General features: G+C 40.5%; 1 protein-coding gene across 2 annotated transcripts; it reads right to left on the reverse strand.

Annotated features, from left to right (window-relative positions):
* Positions 1-218: 218 nt before the first annotated feature.
* Positions 219-13,325, reverse strand: TADA1 (transcriptional adaptor 1). 2 transcript variants are annotated; one of them, XR_011850273.1, is made up of 9 exons: positions 13,103-13,325; positions 11,935-12,026; positions 10,933-10,998; positions 10,736-10,818; positions 10,315-10,524; positions 6,672-6,823; positions 2,319-2,481; positions 1,543-1,620; positions 524-691 (listed from the first exon to the last, which is right to left on the reverse strand). XR_011850273.1 is itself a non-coding variant. In XM_072127656.1 (8 exons), exons 1-8 carry the CDS (start codon positions 13,174-13,176, stop codon positions 542-544), a joined length of 990 nt encoding a protein of 329 aa, XP_071983757.1. In that variant the 5' UTR covers positions 13,177-13,325; the 3' UTR covers positions 219-541. The 2 variants fall into 2 exon arrangements, 1 of the variants encoding a protein (XP_071983757.1); XM_072127656.1 differs by lacking the exon at positions 1,543-1,620 and having other exon boundaries at positions 219-691.
* Positions 13,326-14,364: the final 1,039 nt, after the last annotated feature.

Raw genomic sequence — 14,364 nt, forward strand, 5'->3', positions numbered from 1 at the left:
TTGGGATCCTCTCTCTTGCTGTGCTATAGACATTTTTTGTTCTTTAACCCTTGGCCATTTTTTGTTTTTCACTCTGCAAAATGCAGCAAACGTACACCTTGTATGCAGAGGGCTTAGCCTGAGAGCCATCTCCACATTGCGAGAGCCGATTAGTAAAGAAAAATTTTCACAACCACGAAACAACCGTTTAGTATGTTATGTAGACCTTTAGAAACCTATTCAGTCTGAAATGGGAGGTTTTATATTTTTCAGTTTCCAATACAAAACTGCATTACAGTTTAATCACTCAAACAGTGAAAAAAAATAAAAAAACAAAACAAAAATATATCTTAAAAAAAAATTAAAAAAATAAACCTCATGAGATCATTTCTTAGGGTCAGCAAAAATATTTTTCCAACCTTTCTGATAATACAGCTCAATACAAAGTGTTTTTTCATTATTAACCAAAAAAGATTAAGACATAGTCCATTTTCAACCTGTTGTCTGGTACATCAGTCCAAAAAAAAACGCAAGATGGAAGAAAAAAAAAAAAACGTTTTTTTCAACACAATAGTCCTTCCTTGGCCGCTAACCTCTGTCTGTGTATATGGTCTTGTTGAAGCTCCTCTCGGGTGGGATGCCAAAGTTTCATAATTATCCGCTCCATGTTCAGTGCATAAATTGTGTGAGAAGGAATGACTTCTTTGTGTATCTATAAAACAGGTAGAGTTCAATGTCAGTGCCACAAATTCCATACAAACCCCAAATCCAAATATTCATATAGAGTTTACCGTGTATACTCATGTACAAGCCCAGTTTTTCAGCACAAAAAATGTGCTGAAAAACCTCACCCTGGCTTATACAGGAGTCAATTAAAAAATGAACTTTTATACTCACCCCCCGGCAAGGCTCCTCTTCTGTCTTCCCCGTGGCTCCTCTTTATTCTTCCGTCTTCTGTACAGCTGGCAGGGATGCAGCCATATTATTTGCCAGCCGGCGCATACCATGATGTCATCAGCGGCCGCATCATAGTATGCGCTGGCCAGGAAGATAACATGGCCGCGTCCATGACGTCTGCACAGAAGACGGCTAAAAGAAGAGGAGCTGCGCCGACATCGGGGAGCCGCCGGAGGGCGAGTATATAAATTTTTTTTTTAAGGGCTGGCTGCATACTACAGGGGGCAGGCGGGGCTAGAACCTATCATCAGGTTGAAATCTGTGAAAATCTGGCGACAGGTTCCCTTTATTGGTGCTTGAATGTCTAGGTCAATTTTTTCAGTACGGCTAATGCACTTCTTTAAATGACAATTTCTCTGGAAAACTTTAACTTTATAGGATAGTTTTATTAGTTACATATTTTATTCTTTATAAGATTTGCCAATAATTGACTACAAATGTGAAAAATAAGCTTTTGTCAATTTTTCCAATAAAAAAGATTTTTAAATAAGTAGTAACTTTTGCCAAACTATGTTATAAATATGTACAGTAGTATTCCATCACCCTTTTGCATCTGTAGCTGAACCTGGAAAGGGTTTATGTACTTCTGCAAAGTGAAAGTCTTACCTGCAGCTTCTTCTATATTCTGCCCTTATTTGACAGGCTAGAGGGGGCACAATTCAAAAACCTTTATCTCCTGAACCCCTGCACATAGAAACACAATTCTATATCTCTTTAATATGTTATACGGATTGTGTGTGGAAGCGGAGATATCCACTCCACAAATTTACATGAAAATCATATTTTAAGTACAACTTTAAGGGTGGATATCTTGGGTTCTGTTAACACTATTTACACAATCCACACAACATATTGAAGGGGAGATTTTTCAGTTTAAAAAAATTACAAAAAAATTATAGGGGACATGCCGTTTGAAGTTGGTGACTGTGAAGACGTTTATAAATGTCCTTTCTGCATGGGGCATGTGCAAATAGGACATATATAGTCGTATAGCAGTCGTGAAGGTACAGATGGCTGATTTTATTGGAGCAGTCAGGAGATGTGTGGTGCCATCGTCATTGCCCCACAAGCACAGGGAAAAACCTGTACATTTTCAGACACCTGTGCTACAACACTTTTACAGCCATTAATGCGGCCTCGTATGGATAGCCAATTTTACTTTATGAATCACCTATCTGAAATTAATAAAATTACATTTTAGATTAGCATAGGTCTATGGGAACCTGTTATTGGGTTGATTAGTGAAAATCTGGTGACCGGTTTCCTTTATTTTCCATTTTATTTTATGGATCACCTATCTAAAATTAATAAAGAAACCACTTACTAAATCCTATGCAAGCCAAAAAAAAACATAAGGGCATTGAATTGCTCTCTGACATTACCTTCAAAGCCTCTAAGAGATCATACATGTTTACAGGAGGCAGGCTTGGCGGTAGGTTGTCCCCAGAACAGGCTAATAGGAGGGCAGCTTGCTGTTCTGCGTCATCTGGATGTATACTTGTTCCTGGATTCTGGTTTCCATTAGGAGCAGGGATCATAGGCGGGCTGAAACGAAGAAGAAACAATTAAACCAAAAAAAACCCCACCAAGATAAATGTTAATTGAAATCGTTATATATTCGGAATTCTGTATCTCAATTATATGAGGCACCAATTATTAGATTCAGGATGCTCTGACCACAGGTGCCAAGACAACGACCAAAGTACCATGGAGGAAGTACATAGCCCATCACTATTAGGCTGGCATGCAGGTCTTGAAAATGGATCCATAAGTTGAACACATTGCACTGGATGCAGAAATATGATGCAAGGATTCTTTCTGCATCCCGAAATGCAACCCCAGTACTGTAAGAACTGCTCCAAGATATAAGAGGTCTTGTATATTCACACTCCAGACCCTCCAACTAAAAGTACCATTTCTGGGAGTAAGTCATTAGATTATTATAAAAACCGTCAAGAAGTTTAATCCTTCTTTAAAATGAAGTATTGGTTTTGTCATAAAAGACATCTCTCCCAGATAAGTAATGTCATTATCACTTTTGTTGATCTATATGATGTCTGTTGGTTAATAGAAAGCTCCTGAAAAAGTGAATAAAATAAAATTGTCTAGGTAAAAAAAAAAAAAAAAAAAAAAAAACCTGATAAACATTTTCTTCAAAAGACCAGTATGAGTAACACTTCCTCTCTCAGTCAGCAGCGCTTTCATTACCAGTGAACGGTAACATCTTTTGGTGTAGCCTCAACCTTTTTGAGTAATACTTTCCCAATGAAAAATAAATAAAACATTTAGACAAGTGGACAGTCCCTGCACTACTATCACCCTGATCAGTAAGGGGATCGCCAAGCCTGGACTTGGCTGAAAGTGACATATGACTATTACTCGAGATGCAAGACCACACCAGAGAGTGAGCAGGTAGATGGGGGGAAAAGATTATTCACTTCTTACTGGAAATGTCCACTACAGGAAAATTCTCTGACAAAGTGTCCAATACCCCCCCACACACACACACACACACAATTACACCTATGACACATGCACAGAATTATTAAAGGAGAAAATGTGTTTTTAAAAAAAAGGGTATGAAAGATATTACATACATAATAATATGGCTTCAAGTAGAAACCCTTTAATGGAAACAAATCTGTATTATATCTAGTGTCCCCTGTCACAGGTTCTGATCTAGGTCTAATTTTAGAAGGTAGACTCTATAACCGCCTATGACAAGTGAAATCAATATTCAGTTGTAGCAAGTAATGCAGACTTTGATGTGTGAATGGGTCTTCTATCAGATTTGCAACTACAGAGTTTGCAAATTGTGGTGAAACTGTCAGTGGTTCTTTCTTAAAGCTGCACTTGGTCCCACATCTAGTTATTAATTTGATGTACAGTCATGTGTCAACCATCTAAGCGCATATCATATCTCGAGAGAAAGCAACCATAAGTCAGTGATTTGGAAATTTTACTTTTGTGGCTGGTACTTTCCAATATCACGGTCATGGAATTGTATAGTGTTCTCATGTATTCATAGCGTCTTTCTGTGAAAGGTGTGAAATCTCAGATGCTAATGGATAAAAAAAAATGGAAATTTTGACTATAGTAGGACCAGGCATTTCAAGTGGTTCAGCTTAGGGCCCATGCACACAGATTTCAATGTAAATTAAATATAATTGGCAAATATTTCTGCGTGGAAACTTACATGCTCTGTGGATTGTGAAATATACAAAAATCTGGGCGAGGAAAAATTAAAAGTTTCATTTGTGAAACTTCTGACATTTCATAGTGACCCGTCAAAAGTTTCGATCAGTGAGCGTCTAGGTCTTAGATGCTCTGCGATTGAAAAGGGTCAGACAAAGCTGCACAACCCTTTTTCCTGATTTTCGGGCAGCAGAGAAATGATGATGCTTGACCAGTCTAATAAAGCGGTACCCTCACAGCCAACAAAGAGTGAATGTGGCGCTTTATTATTAGTTTGGAGGCTGCAGGGATGTCTGGCACCGAATGAGTAAGATTCACAGTACGGAGATGGTATGGACCATTGCAGCGGTGGAGATGTGGGGCCTCAGAGTTTGCAAGTTGTAGGCCGTCTCGAGACAGCAGGAAACCATGGTGGAACAGGTCTGAAAACCCTCACATAGAACAAGGTTTATCTGTAGTCCCTACAAAGAAAGTCATAAATCAGGCAGAGGGAAGCAGTTTAACCCTGTCCTGTCTGATTGTTCAAATACTTCATATGGCTCTCATAGGGCTTGCCCCAAAATGAATTACACATTCCCTCTGCTTTAAGGACATATTAACATTTCATTAAGAAAATACACATCACTTTCTGCACCAAAATCTGCTGGGAGGCTCAGATGAGGAGTCAAACTCTGGAACGGCAGGGCCCAATACCTCACTGAATTTGAAAACACAAGAAGATTCTATAGTACAGATGCTTCCACCTTTACCTCATCTTAGATTATTTAATACAATATCACATCACAACTTGCAATCCTAACCCATGACAAGGACAAACAAAGTGTTATGCTAATGCAGCTACTTGGCTTTGCTTGTGTAGCTGCAGCATCAGGGACTCATAAAAACATGAGAACAGATTTGTCACAGAAATTGTGGATTTCAACCAATGAACAACCTTGAAATTTGTGGTAAAAATCACTAAATAAATTGATGTGCTGTCGACGTTCTGTAGATGAATTTCCCCATGGATTCTGCACATGGATATGTTTAAGCCAGGAATGGCAGTAGTTTATTTAATTTTTTTCTATATAGAGATTTAGAAACTCAAAAGCCAAAAATGAGAATGAACACCCTCCATATCCAGAACCAGTGTTGCTTTATTTTGACATGACAGAAACCTACACAACAGTCTCATGTACATATATTGCCACCTAGAGGCAAGCTCCCAAAACAATTATTTCCATTTTGTGTGGCGGGGTGGGTTCCCCTTGTTTTCCTTATTACTAGATACTAGAGAATGCATAGAACCCACAATTCTGGCCTGTAATTTTAGTGGTGCTGTCATAAAGGATTACATCATTCATTACATCACCTGCCAATTACATGTCACCAGAATAACACCCTCCACTTCCAGCTGTCTTACGGCTTTGGTATTTTTTGTGTACCTATAATTTAGCTTTTTTTCTAGCAATATATGGCCCTTACCCTACCTGCACATATGAACATATGCATTCTCGGGCTGCAATCAATTGTCTCTGTGCTCCAGTGTTTGCCAGTCGTGGGTTAGGTTCGGTCAAACTTTGTTGAGAAAAAAAAAAAAAAAAGACTGCCTGTGCCCAAAACACATACAGGAATAGGGCCAGCTATAAGTCTTGTGATTGGGACAGGTGATTGGGCAGTGGGAACAACAGCCGCGTTTCCCATTGTAATGAATCAATGGATAGCTAGCCGACAAAAACAAATGTTTGCAGGAAGCCTTACAGTTCTAACTGAATATAAAGAATAAAAAGGGGCTCGTTAGTGTATACAATCACACTCGTGCACCAAGGCCCCCACTTAATACGTGTCACCATACTTTGATTATTTCCCTGAAGCATTCATATGCCATCTAACCACAGATTTGGTCAATTATAAGACTGCAACCCCCTCTGAGTAATCAATGTCTCCAGGTTCATAACTAGTATAGACACTAGACCCAGCACCTTTATCTCTCTAACCCTATGTCCTGTGACCAATCAATACCCCCATAATCAGCAATCTGACCACTGTGGTCAATCACTGGCCTCAGCAATATCACCGCTATGATCACTGATTGGTTACACTAAAGAGAAAAAAAAAAAAGTTTAGATGTCACATGATCATCTGCAGGCAAATGCATTGATTGTTTAAGTGAGCAATGCTTAAGTATCAGCTTCCAGTTCATCAATATGCATCTGACACATGTCATTTTATCATTTACCATGAGTAAAATCTGTAGTGGAGATCCCCTATAAAAAAGAACAAAGCTGCTTATCAGCTAATGATAGTTCCTTTTTATACAGTATTTCCCCCTAGCTTTCAGTGTACTTCCCCAACATACTTTCTGCAGGGAAGAAAAATGTTTTAAATGATGGCCTTTTCATTATTTGCAGTATTTTTATCATTATAGGAAATATAGACTACAGATGTCATGTGATGGCAAAGAACTGCGGTTCAAGCTTACTGCAGGTAAAATGTAGGTCATGAAAAACACAAAAAAAAACTGATAAGGTAATTCTGATGACTAACGTGCCAGCACTTACCAGTCAGCAAGCTGATTGTAGGTTGCCACGCTGTTTCGTAGGTATGGTTGAGGATTGATATTACAGCCAAAGGCATATTTGAAGTGTCCGTCTTTCAGACGGTATGCTCTTCTACGCGACACCACCGAAGTCAGCAAATTCTTTAGATGTTTCTGAATGGAAAGAGTTATATGAATTTAATAAAAAACGAATAACTTATCCAAACATCCTGATAACAACTAATACCGTATTTTTTGGCCTATAGGACACACCCCAGAGCACGTAGCTTCCTCTTTAGAGCGGAGTACGTGCAGCAGTTTGTCTGCTTTAGGTCTCCATGGTTTTTTTTATGCATCCTTTTGTTTTGTAAGATGTTATGGGGCTTTGAACTTTAGGTGTGATTTCTCACATTTTCATTAAAAAACACAAAATCACGCTTTTGCGGAATCTGCTCAGCTTTCAAGTCACTTTAAGATGCCTAAATAAAAGTAAAACCCCATAAAATACCCAATTATAGAAACTACACCCCTTAATGTATGTAAAACAACTTTCATGAAGTTTGTTAAAACAAAAATCGGATGCAATATTGAAATGTATTTTTTTTTGGCTAAATTAATGTGTTTTTCAAAAAAGGTACAAATTCTCAGTGGATAAAATACCAAAACGCTCCACAAAGTTTGATACCCAATTTCTGAGTGTGCCAATACCCCATATGAGGTGGTAACCTGCTGTATGGGCACACGCCAGGACATTGAAGGGATGCTACGACATTCAGAGCAGATTATGCATTGTCCCTTTTTATTGACTAAACAATCTTTATTTTTTTTGGAAATTTGGACAAATAAGGGCTTATTTTCTGCGACATTAGATGCACTTTACAAAAACTTCATTTAAGTGGGTCTGTAGCTTATTGATGAGATTTTATTAACTCTTAAATGTATGTAGGAAAAAAAAAAATCGTAAATTTAGTTTTCCTTTCTACTTGTATATTTTTGGGACTGTTCACCGTACCATTAACATAACATACCGTATATACTCAAGCATAAGCCGAGACCCCTAATTTTACCACCAAAAACTGGGAAAACCTATTGACTCGAGTATAAGCCGAGGGTCGGAAATGCACTGGTCACAGCCCCCCCAGTATACAGCAAGCAAGCCCCCAGTAGTATGCAGCCAGCCCAGCCAGCCCCCAGTGCAGCTTATATACTCGCCCTCCGGCAGCCCCAATCCTCAGCGCGGCTCCTCTTCTGTCTTCCTATTCTTTCTTCGGTCTTCTGTCTGCAAATACTATGACGTTCTCAGCGGCCGCGTCATAGTATGCGCCAGCCAGGAAGATAACATGTCCGCGTCCCTGCTGGCTGTACAGAAGACCGAAGAAAGAATAGGAAGACAGAAGAGGAGCCGCGGCGAGCATCGGGGCCACCAGAGGGTGAATATATGTTTTTTTTTTTTTTTTACTGACTCGTGTATAGGCCGAGGTGAGGTTTTTCAGCACATTTTTTTGTGCTGAAAAACTTGGCTTATTCACAAGTATATACGGTATTATCTTTGTTCTATGGATCACTACAATTACACTGATACCTCATTTATGTAGTATTTTATATATTTTTACAATTTTACTGTAGAAGAATTTTCATTTTTGGCAAGTTTTTCGGGGTTTTTACGGCACTCATCAACAGTTATTGTACACATTGTTACAAATACGGCTATACCAAATATGTGGGCTCCATTCAGGTGCTGGTGCCAGGAGCATGACATAATAATACTGCAAAATGCGAGAGCGCACCTCCCGCCATGCAGTACTTTTACGTCAATGTCGAGAAGGGGTTAATCTTCTTTTGACTAGGATCGGGCAGGAGAGATTCTTCTAATGAATAGTTTCTGCTGTCTACTCCTTGCAGTGGCCCTTACAATCAAAGACAAGCTCACACAGAAAATCTCACATGAGCATTTCCTGCCAGCAAGCAGCATTGTGATGAGGGCAACAAGCTACAGACAGATAAGATGTATATATAATATGCATATAGCAGAGCTGACTGTTTGTTATAGTTCAGATGTAGCAGAGCTAAGTGTCATTCTGGGTTATATCCACCTTATGGATCTCATCTCTCAGCTGTGATCTGTCTCATCTCTCTTTGTCTATGTGTCAGATATTTGTAGAATGTTCAGAAACTAATTAAGAGTGTAGCTAAACATTAACCTTGATAATCTAAACACATTGTTAGCTCACAGCACTAGAGGGATCATGGAGTTTCCGCTTAGAGAGTCCCCACCTACACTACGGAATTTTACACTGACCACCACTGAGTGATAGGAGCCAAAACAGCAATAAAACTGAGAAATTATAAAGTAAGGGAGTTTAAAACTATCTTTCTTGTGTAAACATCACTAGGGGATTCAAATTCGAGAATTTTCTTTCATCAGAAAACCCCTCTTAGGAACACATAATGGACACCAAAATCTGTCAATCTTTCAGCATCCATTTCCATAGACTTGAATGCACCTTTTGTTTTGCATCCACTACAATAGCAGAAAAAGAAACCTGGGCTGCTGTGCTAATTTTTATGCTATTCCTGCTATTTTATAACTAAACCTGTTCCTCAGTCAAGAGGACTTGTTTTGGTAGAAGGAACCAAAATGGTTATTCTGGCACAGTTCTTTAAAATGCTCTTTTTATGCTCTTCACAGCCGTGGAATAATATCATAAAACCCTCTTAGCCAATACTCTTTTTATGTTTAAAAAAAGATCCTCATCTTTAATATGACTCCACCATATAGAACTATACTATAGAATAGAAGACAAGAGCGTATAAAGTGGCTCTACCCATGAAACCACTAAACTTGACTCATCTCATGTGAAGAGGAGGAGAGAAGAGTCATATTTGCCTGACTTTGGGTGAGAGATTTCACATAACGGAGGACATTTTTGAAAGGACATTTCATAACCTGAGGGTGCTAGTGGCTTAGTGCGGTAAAACCTGGTGACAGGCTCTTTTTAGGCTGTTCAAAGTTCTGTTAAGGGCAGATGCAGTAGGAGACAGGTTGTGTGTTATAGACGGACTCCTGCTACCATTATGTGAGTACTCCAAGTGTACCTTGTTATGTATCCCCCGCTATTTAGGACAAGCATACTAGTCGTGTGTCCACAACATGTTAAAGATCTTTTTTTTTTCATAACACCAAATCCGCCATCACTGTGTTCCTGTCAGTGTCCAGCTTGGCCAACAGTTTCTGGGCCTAAACCCACATGAGGTTTCATTTTAAAGGGGTTATCCGGGTGTTAAAAATTACTTGGGGCAAGGCTGGGGCGGGCTATTTAAAAATAATAAACATGTACTTACCTCCTCCGGCGCCGCGGTCCGTTTGATCCATGCCCGCTTGTTTACAGGGGCACAGAAGCGGCGCACAGGGAACTTCAGGTCCACGATGAGGCCAGCTCCTCCCATCCGTCTCTATCTCTCAGCATTGTAACCGCTGGGAGATGGTACAGGAAGCTCCCTGTGCGCCCTTGTAATCAAACTGGCGCACAGAGGAGACAGACCGCAGCGCGGGACATCAGCAGCGCCGGACGAGGTAAGTAGATGTTTATAATGTTTATATAGCCCTGCCCTCAGTAATTTTTAACAACCGGATAACCCCTTTAAGTCCATTAAAGTCACAATACCTCCAATGCATGAATAACGATGGTTACAGAATCCTCTGTGACATTGTCCAATCCATGTTCAAAAGCTGTAACAATCATACGCCCCTCCAGCTGCCCTCGAGTGGGCAACGTCATGGTGTGAGAACACAGCTTGAGTTCATCATCTTCCTGAGGATCCCGGCTGACAAACTGCTGAGCTCCTGCCAAGGGATTCTGGGGCTGGAAGCGATGCTAGTATAGAAAGAAAAGTACAGTCAAAGCTGCATATAAAAATATATGATTAAATAAACCCACAAGCAGCAATTTTCTAAATGTGTCTAAAACTGTTAGTACACAATCAAGCTGGCTGTTCTACAGACTTAAATGGAGCAGAAATGGACACAATGCAAAGTTAGAATTAGATATAAGTAGCATCATCCTAGTAGCATGGAAACAGGCTTACATCAAACTTCTGCCGAACAGATGTGATTTTTTTCTTTCCCTTCGGCTTAGTTTTGGTTGCACAGGGTAATGCTCCAGTTCCCTCTAGAACATATTACAAAATAAAAATAAAACAACACAGAGAACATTTTGTGAACAATCTTTGTGTATTATACGTATTGCCAACATCACAGGTTACTCTTTTATCAAGTCACTTACCAGGAGAAGAAATAAGAATTTGACATCGAGTAAGAATAGCCAGAAGGAAATCATTGTGAGAGTGAACTGCAAAAAAATAAAATAAACATTTACATTAAATGCAATTTCCAAAAACATGTGTGCCACTTCTTGTGTGTACGGACTCAAATTTGCCAATACTGTGTTGGAATCTTCTCATTCCACATGTGGATGCCGCTGTTTGCCGAAGAGGGGACCAGAGCAATGCTGAGCCATCCTCACATCCCAACACCACGGGCCTCCAGCATCAGCCCGAAGAACACTGGATAAAGGCTACGAAGGTAGGAACCAATCACCCAGGAATGGAGGACTGAACAAGGGAAGTGGTGAGCAGAATATCACGCTCTCCACTCAGAAGGGGAAGAGAGGATTTTACACTCACAACCTACCCACTTGTTGGTTTAAAATTTTATGTTTTGTTTCTATAATAAACTAAGTGATTATAGTTAGAGATGAGTGGACTCGATTTTTGTTTGGGTTTGGACCACGCAACAAGGACATATTGCAGGATTGGCAGCCGAGAAGCCAATCTGGCAAATTGACGCCCCTAGCAAATTGCTTTAGCTATGACTGGCTAGGGGTGTTCCCCTCACCAATCATAACCATGGCAAGTAGATAGGATCTGCTCATCTCTATAGTACATGATGTCAGATTCCTATCCCGACACCCTGACTCATGGACTGACCAAATTAATCTGGAATGGTCCTCAACCTGTAGACAGTTGTGGACCAATTGATGTGTTATGAGAAAAGATATAGAAATTTGAGCAAAAACATTTATCATCACCCCAAAGGCTCCCTGCTCATGAATGCTTTTCATAGGCTGCAAGAAATGGATCCGTGGTCCTAAGTTTGTAGCCGGGGTAAGGTCTGCTCCCTTGTGGATGACTATAGAAAAGAGTGCCCAAGCCACAAACATGGGCAGGAAAAGGACCTGCTCCCTGTCACAACAAACATAACTACACCCAGATTCACCTTCACTTACCATTTTCCTGTGTGAGAAGACGTCGAGCCTCCACATCAAACTCCTCTTTGCTTATTTTTTGTTTGAACCAAAGTTTCAGATTTGCCCAATATCTAAAACAAAAAAGAAAAATATTACGTAAGAACGTAGATCAAGCTGCAATACCATGGATAGCCACTATATAATGAGCAGCACTATACAATAGAGGGGCTCATCCATCAGCTGAGGCATGGCAGTGTCCCCTCCCCATCTGAATAAAGGCACCACACAGACATAATGCTGCTGTCTACACACACCCTCACATTGCTATACAAGCTATGCCACATTTATTATACACCACACGCCATTCAGATACATGACACAATTTGGTTCATTATAGTTTCTCCATTGCTACTTTTCCCTCATTACATCTATAGCAGTGATGGTGAACTTTTTAGACACTGACTGCCCAAACTACAACCAAACCCCACATTTATTGGAAATTGCCAATGTAACAATTTAGGCAGTAACTTATTACTCCCTGCTCTGTTATAGGTTTAAATCGTATAGGCACCTAAGGACAACAATAAAGTAGAAAGAAGAAGTTTGGATTATTGTAGCTTCCTAACAGGGTTGGGCTGCCTGGGAGTACATGGAGTGCGATGGGGTAAAGGTGCGGGTGCCAATAGAGAGAGCTTATTGTATTGGGAGTGTTATTCTACATCGGCCTTATCTTCCTATTAAGGATTAGTTACACATCAGCGGTTACCCCCACAATCAGCTCCTCTGGCGAGTTCATATTCTGAACCCAAAGGCCAATGACATCACAAGTATCAGTCCCATTTCATGTGAATACGGCTCTGCTACACTACCGAGTGCGGCCACTATGTAATGTACAGCGCCACCTATAGTGGGTCCAGCAGACTCTGAACAGCTGATCAATGTTGGATCCTGAGGATGCCTTGGAAATATCCATGCTTTTTGTGGGGGTTCATTTATGGAAACTGTTGCTGAATCTGTAGTAATTATGAAGCCTCATACACGTCTCCCTTACTCTGCCATGTTCACACGGTGCAGTTACCGCACTTAATGCCATAGCTATATGACAACCCAAGAGACAAAACAAAGCCAGCCCGTCATCACACACCCCCTCTCGTGGCTCACAATAACTCTAGCCCGGGGATGTGTAGGCCTCCGGGTCCGCACTCACTGCTTCACGTTCTCCCCCAGCGCCTCACTCAGACTCTTCTTAGCCGCCTCCAGTTCGCTGACAAACGTCGTCATTGTCGTAGACTGCGAAGGAAACGGGAAGAAAACGACGAGCGACGGCGTAGCAGGTCACCGGTGCGGGCTCAGGAGCACAGCCTGAGCCTCCATTCACTGCTGCGCCAGTACCTGTAACACACGCCAGAGGGCGCAACACACGCATCTGTGGAAGCAGAGTCTTTTTTTTTTTTTTTTTTCTTTATAATCAACTTTATTTGAAAACAAAGGAGGGAAATGTGGGGCTGCGGTAAATAGTGTAATGGATAGAACTAGGGATGTTTTCTTACACTGCCCGCTGTCCATATATTCTCCTATTTTAGTCCACTATATTATTTGTTCATGGAGTTATACTAAAGTTTTTACATCACGTTAAAGAGGGGCAAACCGCTTAGTGAAAACCACTTTGTCATTGATATCTTCTGCATTTATACTACACAGAAGATATATATGTATATCTTCTGTGTAGTATAAATGCAGAAGATATCAATGACAAAGTGTTTATATATATATATATATATAAATTTACTTACCCAGTCCTGTCGCGATCCCCGATTCAGACGGTCCGACAAAGATGAAGTCCGGCGTGATTCACAAAGCTTGTGCGCCTGAGTTCCTACATCTGTCGCTTCCCCGCCGAGGTCCGCCAGAGTTCACCTTTTTCTTCCCAGTGCTTTTAAGTGCGAGTCTTATGACACAATTCGAAATGTTAAATCCCGCACATAGTCCAAATCTGTCGGGTTGTCCGGCGGCCCGCCCCCCGGTTTGTGTTGCGTACAAGGGCTGTTTCACATGAACATGTGCAGCCTGTGTAAACATGACGTATGATGGCATGATCCCACAGGCTGCACACAGAGGGGAGTCCTTGCATCATATAGAAATATAATGCAAAATAAAAAGTTATAGCTTGTTGAAGGCATTACCTGGGGAATTAGCATGGAAAGTAGGTGCAGAGATTAAAAACTAGTTCATGAATCCTGTCTTAAGATAACCCTCAATCTATTGATGTTGATGAGCTCCAAAGTTTCCAATTTTGTTCCAGTGGAGCATGGGTCTTTGGAAAAAAAAATGGACATGAGAATGGGCACATAGACAACAAAGCGTCAGTATGCTTTTAGTAGAAATCATAGTTAACATAATGAAGAAAAAAAGAACATTTGTGAATGAGCCCTAACTAACATTTACCATACATTTGAATTATGTCCGCAT

This window comes from Engystomops pustulosus, chromosome 10 (assembly GCF_040894005.1).
Source record: "Engystomops pustulosus chromosome 10, aEngPut4.maternal, whole genome shotgun sequence".
NCBI classification, from domain to species: domain Eukaryota; kingdom Metazoa; phylum Chordata; class Amphibia; order Anura; family Leptodactylidae; genus Engystomops; species Engystomops pustulosus.